Genomic DNA, 14,731 nt, shown 5'->3' on the forward strand with positions numbered 1-14,731 from the left:
ACACTCCCCATCAAACCTGACAGAGCTTGAGAGGATCTGCAGAGAAGAATGGGAGAAACTCCCCAAATGCAGGTGTGTCAAGCTTGTAGCGTCATACCCAAGAATACTCGAGGCTGTAATCGAGGCTGCCAAAGGTGCTTCAACAAAGTACTGAGTAAAGGGTCCGAAGACTTATGTCAATGTGATTTTTTTCAGTTTTTAGCAACAACAAAAAAATTGCAAACATTTCTAAGCCTGTTTTGCTTTGTCATTATGGGGTATTTTTTGTAGATTGAGCGGAAAAGACTATTTACAACATTTTAGAATAAGGCTGTAACGTAACAAAATGTGGAAAAAGTCAAGGGGTCTGAATACTTTTTAAGTACTGTGCTACACACCCTTTATGAAAGTCACACAAGTGAGCATATTTTTCTGTTTGTAAGAAAACATTATAGCATAGACCTATACAATGTCTAAGCCATGTTTACATATTGATTTCACACGCATATTGCACTTTATTTTAGTGTTGTTGATGAGTAATCGTGTTTTTATTTTATTTAAGAAAATAAAGTGTTGGTGTTTCTGATTATGTCTCGTGACAATGTATGGAATCAGGAATACCAACACTTTGCAATTTCTTACTGTACTAAATTTTAGTTTGTAACTGACATTTCATTTTCCTGCTAAAAGGAAACCATGAACCCAAAACGGCAATATGTACCGAAACATGGGGTTGGTGAACTGTTACACCCCTAATTTTCAGGCCACGCAACTGTTTTTAGCAGTAGTCTGTTGTCCTCCCACCAACAGAGCAACATTGAGTTTTTTTTTTTACCAACAGTCATTACCATCTGTTATGCTGGTTCAGCAGGACTTGTCAAAAAATACCCATCCCATCAAGGCAAACAGAATTGTACTGTTGCTTAGCTTTTTGCTTAGCCTTTTGCTTAGCTTGCTGATAAGTGGCCCTCTGAACCATATGGCCTCTTCACACACACACACACACACACACACACTCCGTGAGAGAAGCAGGTAGGGACTGACTGGGCTGTCACAGGCAGCTGTTGTACAGCCCAGCTAAGTCCCCTCAAGTCTGACCTCTTGTGGCCATGTTGAATGCATGTGATGTCTTCCAAAGCTGCATAAGAGCAATTTCTCGACCAGGAATACATTTAAGGTGCGTCTGTGATTGGAGGCTTCTGTTACCACAAATTTACATTACAAGCGGTTTAGTGGCATTTCAAAATATAGTAAAAGTATGGATCTCTTGTGATATGGATATTGCACATGTCAATATCGCAATGTCAATATAAATTCAATAAAGCATGCAGCCCTACCATCATGCATTTAAAAGCAAAAGGGTTGGTGTAATTATTGGTTGGAGAGCATTTCCACCATTTGTTAAATCCTTTCAAGAAAGTGTAAAATTGCATATTTAGCGGAAGGGTGGAGAATGGGGATGCAGGCTTGGCCTGTTTACTTGATTATATGCCTTGAATTAGAAGCTGCTTTCCCAGAACTTCCATTCAGTACAAACCAGTGTTTGACGTTTTACAGGTCCCGGAGATGCTCCACAACGATGCTGGGGACCACGGCTTCAGCCACTGCGGCTTTTTCCTGCTCCAGAACGCAGGCATCCTGTTGGGCTTCTGCATCATGTTGCTCATCGCAATCTTTGAACACAAAATCCAGCTGGAAATAGACCTCTAAACTGATGGATCTCAAAGCTGGTCTCCAAGGACCCCTGTGTTTGCAGGTTTGAATCCAAACCGAACTTGGTACTGGGAGAAGGAATAGATTAATCGAACATGGTTAGTTGATTAGAACAGAATGTAGCCTTAAGTTCGATTGTAAGCCCACATTCACAGGCATCCTTGGAAAACCAGCAGTGTTAAGAAACACTCCTCAAACTGACAGGACCAAGCGCCTTGTGTCTCACCTGCCGAGTGGCCACATCACGAGTCAGCCATTACTGTGTCTTTCCCTCTCATCTCCTCCAAGAAGTGAAAAAGAAATGAATAGTGTGAACATTTCTTTTTGGTCAAGGTTCACCTGTTGCAAAATGTCAATTGGCATGTATTCTGTATGTGTTTTTTATGTCTGTCAAACCTTTGTTGCATAGTTGTCTGTCTTCCCTCAGTGTGCTTCATGTTTTATTTCTGGTCAAGATTTACAGTAAAAAAACAAAATGGAGGACTGTTTTGTTGACGGGGTGTTTGGAAAGGACAAGCTTTGTTTGTGGGCGTCAGAACAAGGGCCAATCCTTTAAATCTTGTGTTTATTTAAAATCCACAAGGGTCAAGTGAAAGTGAGCCCAATTTCGGGGCACTGTACCACAGGTTGTGACTTTAAACATTGTAAGTGCCAGTCGGCTTGAGCCTGTTTTAATCCCAACCTATCCCACCTCCTTGGTAATAGTGCACCAAGTCTTTAGATGCCCGATGTGTGAATCAAGCCAATTTAAGGGCAGTTAATCACTATGCCTCTGGAATTTTGTGCATGGTGTTATACTCAATGGGGGGGGGGGGGAACTTAGATCAGTCTTTTAAGTCTGTTACATTGTCCACAGAGGAAACACTTGGTGTGTTGTAAATTAGCCTTGATTTGCAGAGCTATTTCAGAGGTACAGTATCTCACAAGTAACACTGTGTGGAGCATTTTCTCCCATGAAAGTAGTCCATTAGAGAAAAAAGGCTCCATCTCTATCCCTAAGTTTGTTAATTTAGCCAGTGTCAGTAGGATATCCAGTCATGGGACTAGATAGATAGATAGCGATCGATCTGATACATAAATACTAAGTGATTATAGTGGTAACTTCTTTCAAAGGTCCTATGATGAATGTGTGATCTATGTCTGTTCAGAATGAAGCCACTCAAAGTGGTATTATGTTTTTAAGTTATCGTGCCAATATCTCATCTCGCTGTGTATTGAGAAGATAACCAAAGGTTTGGTTAGGAAAAATGTATGTTTTCATCCGTTTCACACTGTTTAGGAAGAGGTATATCATGAAGAGAACCTGTTTGTTTGTGTGCCATTATTTTACTGTTGTGTACGTCAGGCAGCTTTGGATGTAATATGTGTTACTTTACATTCCAGAAGAAAATAAAAGTTATTGCCTACCACCCCCTCTTTGGCCTCACTGGATAAGTAGAGTATGACTGCACCCACAAGAATGTAACGTGAACATTGTAAATTCTTTTGATCTGGAACTTGAAAGTAGTTATGCTGCTCGGGCAGGTCCTCTGACATTGAACTCAATTGACAGTACCACTGAATAGGGTTGGGCAGTATTCAGATTTTCATACTGGGGGGGGGGGGGGGGGGCACTACACTACACTACACTACACAAAACAATTTGAATGTCTGCTGTAACCAAGAAGCTTGATCTTGACACTTTGCTTCCAAAAGAAATGTGTTACGAGTTTAGCTATCTTTTAAGTTAGCAAAACATGCATTAGCTGGAGCCCTGAGCTGGATATAATTTATTTGACACAACTTAGATGTCTTGTACTTTTAATCACACCGTCGGAATTTGGAATATCCTGGTATATCGCCCAAGCCTACCACTGACAATTGCTGCCAGAGAAATGTGAGTTTGCCATCCAGTGGTCAAATGACCATTCTAAATCCATTTGCCGGTAGCAGGTGGTGTGTGTATTGGTAATGTAAACACTACCATATCAAGTCATTGTATCTTGTTGAAATACAACATGAGCTACTTGAATTGTAGGTGCTACTTCATACAACTGTGATAAGTTGAACAAGCATTTTAACATCCTCATAGGTAGGGTAACGTATTTTGTTTACCCTCTTTCTTATTCATCATTCATGTTCAGACTTCAAGCAAAGGCTCTACAGATGGAAAAAAAACATTGGACCTCATTGACATAGCCCAGTTGATGAAGAAACAGTTCTGACGAAGATTAATGGATACAAGCTAATGCATCCAAGCGGGATACTGTATGTGGTGACCCAGAACAGTCAGGCGTTTACTTCATATTTTAGACCCCCATGGAGTGCCTGTTTGGTCGCTAGCTAACGTTCCATTACCTTCACAACCAAGAAGAGGACACGGAGAAAGAAGAGTAAGAATCATGATTATATAATTTCTAGCATAGCTTACTAATGTTACATTACCTTCACAACAAAGAAGACACAGAGAAACAAGAATCATATCACTTCTAGCATAGCCAACTAGCTAGCTAACGTTACATTACCTTCACAACAAAGATGAAGACACGGATAAACATTAAGAGTAAGAATCATGATTATATCATTTCTAGCATAGATAACGTTACATGACCTTCACAACCAAGAAGAGGACATGGAGAAACATTAAGAATCGTGATTATATCATTTCTAGCATAGCCAACTAGCTAGCTAACGATACATTACCTTCACAACCAAGAAGAGGAAATGGAGAAACATTAAAAATCATGATTATATCATTTCTAGCATAGCCAACTAGCTAGCTAACGTTACACTACCTTCACAACCAAGAAGAGTAAGAATCATTATTATATCATTTCTAGCATAGCCAACTAGCTAGCTTGCAAGCTATATGAATGATACAATAAAATGAGCTACTCTCGTTGGGGATCGCTATGGCTATTTGTAAGAACAAGTAACGGTAAGACCCCATCTGGGAAGCATATACCCGACTGCTTCAACATTCTACTCAATACATTGTCAATGAGCTCTGATTTAATCAAAATTGGCTTGGACATACAATGCCATTGCAAAAGGAGGCAAATAATTAGTATAAACTTTTGTCCTCATTTTGATGATGCCATATTGATTTTAGCAGTATAACATTATCTAGGCTAGTTAAGATTGAGGGAAGACCACAGGATTTTAACAGTTGACGTTAGTATTGCTAGCTAGCTATTTTTGATTTAATGTTGGATGCAATATGTTCTACCATCCATTTGACGACATGATCGTAATTGCTAAGTTGTTTCCTACTAAACATTTGCCACTTTAGCAATGTCATCATATTTCCAGGCCAATATAGTGTCATTTAGACAAAACAGTTGTTAGCCTCTATCTATCACGACTTCTTGGCACCACTATGGCGCTGCCGGCAGAGTGGGGCTTGACAACAGCACAACGCGACCCAGTGACGGATGTGCAACCTATGAAGGCCAGTGAGTCCCAGAAAGAGGGCCAAATATCTACAAATTCTATCTTTTGGGAGGGGTAGAAAACAGTTTTCAACCAGCGATCGAGTTGTGAGACTGCTGTAGAGCTCATCACTCTCCCTAACTGGGAGGGAGCCAGAGACAATTATTCGATACCGACACATCTTTCAAGCTAATTTACACGCTGAAGCTATGTTGCGCTTGGTGTCCTCTGACTGTTCATCCTAACATAACATCGTTGGTGCCGACGTGGATAACAATATCCATATACTCTACACTCTGCAGTTTTAGCCTTAGCCAGCACCATCTTCAGATTAGCCTTAATGTCGGTAGCCCTGCCCCCTGGTAAACAGTGTATGATCGCTGGATGATTCTCTTTAAGTCTAATATTGCGGGTAATGGGGTCACCAATGACTAGGGTTTCAATTTATCAGAGCTAATGATGGGAAGCTTCGGCGTCTCAGACCCCGTAACGGGTGGAGGAGAGACCTGAGATGTCTAGGACTCCGACTCGCTGCTTAATGGGGAGAACCAGTTGAAAGTTTCTGTTCGGCTGAATGAGCGACACCGGACGAGCATGCAGACATTTCTTTCCAGAAGCCTTGAGAAAATTGTCCGGCTGTGGGGACTGTAGAACATGTCCACATAAAGCGTCCAGGGTGAAAAAGTTTAATAAAAAAAGTAGCACAAGAACAAAACTAAGATGTTAGTACATTTGTTAAATGCAGAGTTTGATTAAACGGTTATTAGTAAAAAACAAAAAGTTTGACAGGTAGCCAAGTAGAAACAAACAGCACAGCAGCATGGAGACAACCCTGAAGTGTGATGTGTGTAAAAGTATTTTCTCTTTAATGCTTTTTGCCTTTTTATGCCAGTATGTTTACCACTTCACTGCCTTTAGATCTGTAGTTTGAAGCATATACACTGAGTACACCAAACATTAGCAACCCCTTCCTAATATTAAGTTTCACAACAAAATTGTACATTTACCAAATATTAAAGAATCTTAGCTAGACAAGAGAGCCTAGAAATGGGACGATAATTATCAAGAATACTAGCGTCCCCACCCTTATGGAGTGGCAGCACATAAGCAGCCTTCCATACTTTTGGAATATACTAGCTAGCTATAATATCCGATAGACATGTTCAGGAAAAGCATGGATAGAGCTAGCAATCTGTAGTAACATTATTAATTTAAATATTGCTATACCCTACATAGTACCACAAACTGTTTTACCAGACTCACAACATTTTCCTTTCTTTCTGTGCCACACAATGTTTGCATACTACTGGTACAGTGAACAGGTTTATTTGATAGCATTATGGAACAATGTGGTTTAAATTAAACAAACGGTTAGCCGGGAAAGGCTATACGGACACGGACATACAGTGAGTGCACAAAACATTAGGAACACCATCCTAATATTGAGTTGCACCCCCTTTTGCCCTCAGAATAACCTACATTTGTCTGGTCATGGATTCTACAAGTTGTCGATAGTGTTCCACAGGGATTCTGGCCCTTATTGACTACAATGCTTTCACAGTTGAGTCAAGTTGGCTGGATGTCCTTTGGGTGGTGGACCATTCTTCATACACACGGGAAACTGTTGAGCGTGAAAACTCAGCAGCGTTGCAGTTTTTGGCACAAACCGGTGGCCCTGGCACCTAGTATCATACCCCGTTCAAAGGCACTTAAATCTATTGTCTTGCCCATTCACCCTCTGATTGGCACACATACACAGTCCATGTCTCAATTGTCTCAAGGCTTAAATTATCCTTCTTAAACCTGTATCCTCCCCTTCATCTACACTGATTGAAGTGGATTTAACAAGTGACATCAATAAGGGTTCAAAGCTTTCACCTGGTCCATATATGTCATGGAAAGAGCAGGTGTTCTTGATGTTTTGTAAACTCGGTGTATATAAAACATTTTGTTTAACTATAATATACAGTAATTAAACATAATGTTTTATATTACATATTCAACAAGAAACAACTCACACAGTACTTTACAAGGGCGTCTGTGTTTGTCGACCATCTTTCCAGGTCAATTACGTTTTATAAGTTTAGGTTTTCAGCACTCAAGACCACTTTATACGCATACTTAATACAAGTCTGAGGTTGACGAGTGCTAATTTCTCTCAACAACTTTTTAAAAAGGGTAGTAGACTTTTACAGATCATAGTTTAGCCCAAAACTAATGAGACTGTTTCAGCATGTGCAATGTAACAATTCAAAACATTCATCATTTTAGCAAACATATATTTATATATTTAATAAACATTTAAAAACAATAAATGCTACTACAGACCTGCTAAATTACTCACATCTAGCATTCATTTTTAAAAATAATTATATATTTATTTTAAAAGATGCAGCCGTTATTCATAAAGCAAACATTGGATGACTTGGTGAAGGTGTGGTAAAGAGAAGCTATCTGTCACAACCTGATCTGTTTTACCTGTCTTTGTGCTTGTATCCACCCACCTCCAGGTGTCGCCCATCTTCCCCATTATCCCCTGTGCATTTATACCTGTGTTCACTGTTTGTCTGTTGCCAGTTTGTATTGTCAAGCCTACCAGTGTTTTTTTTTCGTACTCCTGTTTCCTTGAGCCCCTGTTTTCTAGGTTTTGATCATTCTGCCTGCCCTGAGCCTGCCTGCCATTCTGTACCTTTTGCCACTGCCCTGGATTACTGACCTCTGCCTGTCCCTCTGTACCTTACGGACTCTGCCCTGAACTACCGACCCCTGCCTGCCCTTGACCTGTCCTTTGCCTGACCCCTGTTTATATAAAAAAAACGTCTGTTATTCAAACTGCATCTGGGTCTTTTTTTGAGCCTTTAACTATCTGTTTTCCTCCCCCTTCTTCGTCCATGGTGCTCATTCAACGTAGCATTAGGAGAGTCCTGTGAAAATTAACAGTTATGAACTTGTCATTCTGAACAGCACCATCTTTCTAATTGATAACGTTGACATATTGGCATAATATGAAAACTGATGGGCAACATCATAACCTCTATAAAGTATAAAGACATGTTTAAAGATTTTTTTTAATCAAGCATGTTGCCATGATGTGTAGAAGCTGTTATTGACAAAAGGGAATATTAATTAGAAATCCATAGAAAACGTTTATCATTAGAAAAATATTGTCTCACGTTAATCAGGACAGCCTTGGTCAAGTCACAAAGGGCTTTACAGCAACGTTACAGCATTCCAACTGTAACATCAGCACTAGCGTACACTGAGCGCACAAAACACTTTTGAACACCTGCTCTCTAATTGACAAAACTTATGGCAGTGGTTAGTTGTTAAATGAGTTACTAAACTCAGAGCGTGCACATTCGACATCAGCAAATGTAGTTTTGATTCACAGAAAAATAATCACCAGTCGCAAGTTAGGTCAAGGAGTTGTATTCTTTTTCAAATTGGGTTGCAAATATTATTGAATTTATTCACACTTCAAGTTACAAGTTTGCAAGTGTTTCACAACTACAAAGCTGATTATACAAGTGCAACTCATATTTTACATGTGCCAATCATATATTACATGCTTGTACACTTATGTCTCTATTTTACTTGAATTGATAACAGAAACATTTTAAATAATACCATGCGTAGACAGAAGTATGTGGACACCCCTTCAAATTAGTGGATTCCATTGCTGACAGATGTACAGTAGAGTAGGGTACAGTATAGTACAGTAGAGCACAGTACAGTAGAGTACAGTACATCATAGCACATTATATTTGTCTATGTTATGGCCAACTATATTAACAAAAGGCATAAGCTTACCCTGAAGAAAGCACTGCGTGCTGAAACATTTGAGAGCATAATTAGAGGGTGCAACATTATTTATTTATTTTTATTGGCCAAATAGATGTCAATGTTGGGGCTCTTGGAGGGTTGGCGCCCCCATGCTGGTTACACTGTAAGACATTTCTGTATTTTCAACAGTAAAAAACTGTAAATGTGTTTAACAGCATTAATGCTGTAGATTACACTGCATTGTCGGTAAAATTCTGGAAAATACTCTTATTAACTGTAATTGGAAGCCTCTTGTAAAAATTACTCTGACATACTGTAGCTTATGCCTACTGTATATTCAAGTTATTTGTTTCAATCGCCAACCTCATGCTGTCCGGTGAGACACATGAAGCTCGGACTATTTTAGTAAATATCTTCTTGACGCAGCTGTGAAGTGGAATGATATTTTCAGCAGTTGCTGGTTAAGGTACTTTGACTTGTTTAGAAGTATCTTCATTGCAGAAGTGTGGTGTTTTACTGTTAACCTAATATTGCATTAGAGCTGCCGCTTTCTTCTAATGAGTAGGCTTGCATGTTGATTAATTCATACAACTATCACACCCATGCATATTATTAAATTACACTGATGTTCCAGATAACATGGTTTTATATTTGTTGATAACTAATATTGAAAGGTGATAGGATGCAATCTACCTAGATTAGAAGGCCCAGGCTAATTCCTCCTAACGTAAACTAGATACATTGGATATAAAACAAATACTGCCATGTGATAAAGGATAGCATGTCCAATATACACTGAGTGTACAAAACATTAGGAACACCTTCTCTTGCCATTACAGCCCTACCAGGTGAAAGCTGTAATCCCTTATTGATGTCACATGTTAAATCCATTTCGATCAGTGTAGATGAAGGGGAGGAGACAGGTTAAAGAAGGATTTTTAAGCCTTTAGACAATTGAGGCATGGATAGTTTAATGTTTGCCATTCAGAGGGTGGATGGGGAAAACAAAATATTTAAGTGCCTTTGAATGGGGTATGGTACTAGGTGCCAGGCGCACCGGTTTGAGTGTGTCAAGAAGAGCAGCACTGCTGAGTTTTTCATGCTCAACCGTTTCCCGTGAGTATCAAGAATGGTCCACCACCCAAAGGACATCCAGCCAACTTGACATAACTTGTGGGAAGCAGCTCCCCTGGGACTGCTGCGCAGAATAAATATTAACCTGCACTGAGATGCACGAGGTTGAACTTCACTAAACTTTCTCGAGTTTTCCCCCTCAGTTAACCTCTACGGGATCGGTTGCCCTCCGCGGGACAGTGGAGCTAACGCCACATGCCATATCTGACATGGACAGAAAGCGTAAATTCTTGTTAATCTAACTGCACTGTCCAATTTACAGTAGCTATTACAGTAAAATAATACCATGCTATTGTTTGAGGAGAGTGCACAATTATGAACTTCAAAATGTATTAGTAAACCAATTAGGCACATTTGGGCAGTCTTGATACAACATTTTGAACAGAAATGCAGTGTTTCATTTGTTCAGTCTAAAACTTTCCACATACACTGCCACCTAGTGGCCAATCTAAATTGCACCTGGGCTGGAATAAGACATTATGGCCTTTTTCTTGCATTTCAAAGATGCTGGTACAACAACAAAAAATGCATGTTTTTTTCTTTGTATTATCTTTTTACCAGATCTAATGTGTTATATTCTCCTACATTAATTTCACATTGATTTCACATATCCACAAACTTCAAAGCATTCAAGTTAGATTTGGGTATGTCATTTTAGGCTAACATTTTTGAAAGGGTCCGATCCTTAACAGGTCAACTTTACTGTGGTAATTGTGATCTAATCAACACAATATTAGCCACTTTACAAAAACATAACGAACTATGCAAGAGTTAGTATGCTAAACTAACTATGCAAGAGATTTTGCTGTAGGCAGAATGCATCTGAGTAGGATTCCATTCCATTGACATGCATAACTCAGGCCATACTCTACACAGACCGGTGTGGCATAACCAATTAGAGCTGCAGTAGGCCTATATGCAAATAGACCATTACTGTACATGGATATGTGCCATTCACTTTGAACTGGAAAGTTCTTGCATCAAACAACATAACATTTTCAGTCACCTCCTTTTCTGAAGGACAAGTGGATAAGCAGGTTAATGTTAATCCCTGCATGTTTTTTTTCAAAGGTCTCATGGGATGTAAGCCTACATTGAACACCACACATTGGTTGCTACTGTAGGCTGAATGTTTGAACAGCTATTTTAAAATGTTAAAATGTTATGAAATGAATTTTCTCCATTGTCTTTGATGATAGGGCCACCCTGGTAGGCCGGCATTATGATCAAATAGCCACAGTAGCCTACTTGACCACTGTCTGAAACTGTAACTTAAATCGGGTACAGCCTGTATTCACAGTAAACATGAGCTGGAAGTTGCACAGAATTTTCACAAGTTGTGCCGAAAAAAATGAGCTGGAACATTGGCCGGCATCCCTGTGGAACGCTTTCGACACCTTGTAGAGTCCATGAATTGAGGCTGTTCTGAGGGCAAAAGGAGGTGCAATTCACTTTTAGGAAGGTGTTCCTAATGTTTGGTACACTCAGTGTATGTCTGTGTTCGTATAGCTTCTCCCGGCTAACCATTTCTTTAATTTAAACAACATTGTTCCATAATGTTACAGTATTAAATAAACCTCCTCTCTGTACCAGTATTATGCAAACATAGGGTGGCACAGAAAGAAAGGAAAATGTTGTGATTCTGGTGAAATAGTCTGTGGTATTGAGTAGGCCAGTGGTTCCCAAACATTTTATAGTCCCGTACCCCTTCAAACATTCAACCTCCAGCTGCGTACCCCCTCTAGCAATAGGGTCAGCGCACTCTCGAATGTTGATTTTTGCCATCATTGTAAGCCTGACACACACTGTACGATACATTTATTAAACATAAGAATGAGTGTGAGTTTTTGTCACAACCCAGCCCGTGGGAAGTGACAAAGAGCTCTTATAGGACCAGGGCACAAATAATTATAATAATAATCAATCATTTTGCTCTTTATTTAGCCATCTTACATATAATACTTTATTTGTTCAGTAACGGTGAATAACTCACCACAGGTTAATGAGAAGGGTGTGCTTGAAAGGATGTTCATAACTCTGTAATGTTGGGTTGTATTGGAGAGAGTCTCAGTCTTAAATAATTTCCCACACACAGTCTGTGCCTGTATTTAGTTTTCATGCCAGTGAGGGCCGAGAATCCACTCTCACATAGGTACGTGGTTGCAAAGGGCATCGGTGTCTTAACAGTGCGATTTACCAAGGCAGGATACTCTGAGCGCAGCCCAATCCAGAAATCTGGCAGTGGCTTCTGATTAAATTAAATTTTCACAGAACCGCTTGTTGCAATTTCGATGAGGCTCTTGTTCAGATATCGGTAAGTGGACTGGAGGCAGGGCATGAAAGGGATAACGAATCCTGTTGTTTGTGTTGTCCGTTTTGGGAAAGTACCTGCGTAATTGCGTACCCAACTCACTCAGGTGCATCTCTATATCACATTTTACAATGTCTGTAAGCTTGACTTCATTTGCACACAAAAAATCATACAATGATGGAAAAACCTATATGTTGTCCATGTTAATGCAGACAGAAAAGAGCGCCAACTTCTTAATCATAGCCTCAACTTTGTCCCGCACATTGAATATAGTTGCGGAGAGTCTCTGTAATCCTAAATTCAGATCATTCAGGCGAGGAAAAACATCACCCAGATAGGCCAATCGTATGAGAAACTCATCATCATGCAAGCGATCAGACAAGTGAAAATGATGGTCAGTAAAGAAAACTTAGAAAACTAAGCTCGTCTCTCAATTCCAGAAAACGTGTCCATACCTTGCCCCTTGATGACCAGTGGACTTCTGTATGTTGTAAAAGCGTTACATGGTCACTGCCCGTATCATTGCATAGTGCAGAAAATATGAGAGTTCAGGGGCCTTGCTTTTACAAAGTTAACCATTTTCACTGTAGTGTCCAAAATGTCTTTCAAGCTGTCAGGCATTCCCTTTGCAGCAAGAGCCTCTCGGTGGATACTGCAGTGCCCCCAAGTGGCGTCGGGAGCAAATGCTTGCGCGCGCGTTACCACTCCACTATGTCTCCCTGTCATGGCTTTTGCGCCATCAATACAGATACCAACACATCTTGACCACCAGTCCATTTGATGTCACAAAGCTGTCCAGTATTTAAAAAATATCCTTTCCTGTTGTCCAGTGGTTTGCAGAAGAGGATGTCTTCCTTAATTGACCCCCCATAAATGTAACAGACATATATATACCAGGAGCTGTGCCAGGCCCGCCACATCTGTTGACTCATCAAAACATGTCACTGATGCGTCGTGAAGCAGTGTTGTTTGATGAAGGTATTCTCTGTATAGATTTTTGGCCTTTTCCCCGATCATTGTCCCAGCCATATCCGCGCAGCAGAAAGAATAAGTCCTCCCATACAGTATGGGGCTTGCTTCTCCTATCCACTCGGTAGCTCACCATGTAAGTTGCTTCTAGCCCCTACTTATTAATGGTACAGGGCCTTGCGAAAGTATTCGGCCCCCTTGAACTTTGCGACCTTTTGCCACATTTCAGGCTTCAAACATAAATATATAAAACTGTATTTTTTTGTGAAGAATCAACAACAAGTGGGACACAATCATGAAGTGGAACGACATTTATTGGATATTTCAAACTTTTTTAACAAATCAAAAACTGAAAAATTGGGCGTGCAAAATTATTCAGCCCCCTTAAGTTAATACTTTGTAGCGCCACCTTTTGCTGCGATTACAGCTGTAAGTCGCTTGGGGTATGTCTCTATCAGTTTTGCACATCGAGAGACTGACATTTTTTCCCATTCCTCCTTGCAAAACAGCTTGAGCTCAGTGAGGTTGGATGGAGAGCATTTGTGAACAGCAGTTTTCAGTTCTTTCCACAGATTCGCGATTGCATTCAGGTCTGGACTTTGACTTGGCCATTCTAACACCTGGATATGTTTATTTTTGAACCATTCCATTGTAGATTTTGCTTTATGTTTTGGATCATTGTCTTGTTGGAAGACAAATCTCCGTCCCAGTCTCAGGTCTTTTGCAGACTCCATCAGGTTTTCTTCCAGAATGGTCCTGTATTTGGCTCCGTCCATCTTCCCATCAATTTTAACCATCTTCCCTGTCCCTGCTGAAGAAAAGCAGGCCCAAACCATGATGCTGCCACCACCATGTTTGACAGTGGGGATGGTGTGTTCAGGGTGATGAGCTGTGTTGCTTTTACGCCAAACATAACGTTTTGCATTGTTGCCAAAGAGTTCAATTTTGGTTTCATCTAACCAGAGCACCTTCTTCCACATGTTTGGTGTGTCTCCCAGGTGGCTTGTGGCAAAGGTTAAACAACACTTTTTATGGATATCTTTAAGAAATGGCTTTCTTCTTGCCCCTCTTCCATAAAGGCCAGATTTGTGCAATATACGACTGATTGTCGTCCTATGGACAGAGTCTCCCACCTCAGCTGTAGATCTCTGCAGTTCATCCAGAGTGATCATGGGCCTCTTGGCTGCATCTCTGATCAGTCTTCTCCTTGTATGAGCTGAAAGTTTAGAGGGACGGCCAGGTCTTGGTAGATTTGCAGTGGTCTGATACTCCTTCCATTTCAATATTATCGCTTGCACAGTGCTCCTTGGGATGTTTAAAAATTGGGAAATCTTTTTGTATCCAAATCTGGCTTTAAACTTCTTCACAACAGTATCTCGGACCTGCCTGGTGTGTTCCTTGTTCTTCATGATGCTCTCTGCGCTTTTAACG

The 14,731-nt window shown here is 40.2% G+C and overlaps 1 protein-coding gene across 2 annotated transcripts in view; it reads left to right on the plus strand.

The window, feature by feature from the left end:
- Positions 1-3,101, plus strand: part of LOC139387198 (solute carrier family 39 member 6) — a 33,374-nt gene extending 30,273 nt beyond the window's left edge. For both annotated transcript variants that reach the window (XM_071133265.1, XM_071133266.1), the window contains one exon: positions 1,537-3,101. In XM_071133265.1, coding sequence (XP_070989366.1) covers positions 1,537-1,689 — 153 coding nt within the window. In that variant the 3' untranslated portion in view covers positions 1,690-3,101. The remainder of the gene's footprint in view (positions 1-1,536) is intronic.
- The last annotated feature ends 11,630 nt before the right edge of the window (positions 3,102-14,731 follow it).

This window comes from Oncorhynchus clarkii, chromosome 28 (genome assembly GCF_045791955.1).
Source record: "Oncorhynchus clarkii lewisi isolate Uvic-CL-2024 chromosome 28, UVic_Ocla_1.0, whole genome shotgun sequence".
NCBI classification, from domain to species: domain Eukaryota; kingdom Metazoa; phylum Chordata; class Actinopteri; order Salmoniformes; family Salmonidae; genus Oncorhynchus; species Oncorhynchus clarkii.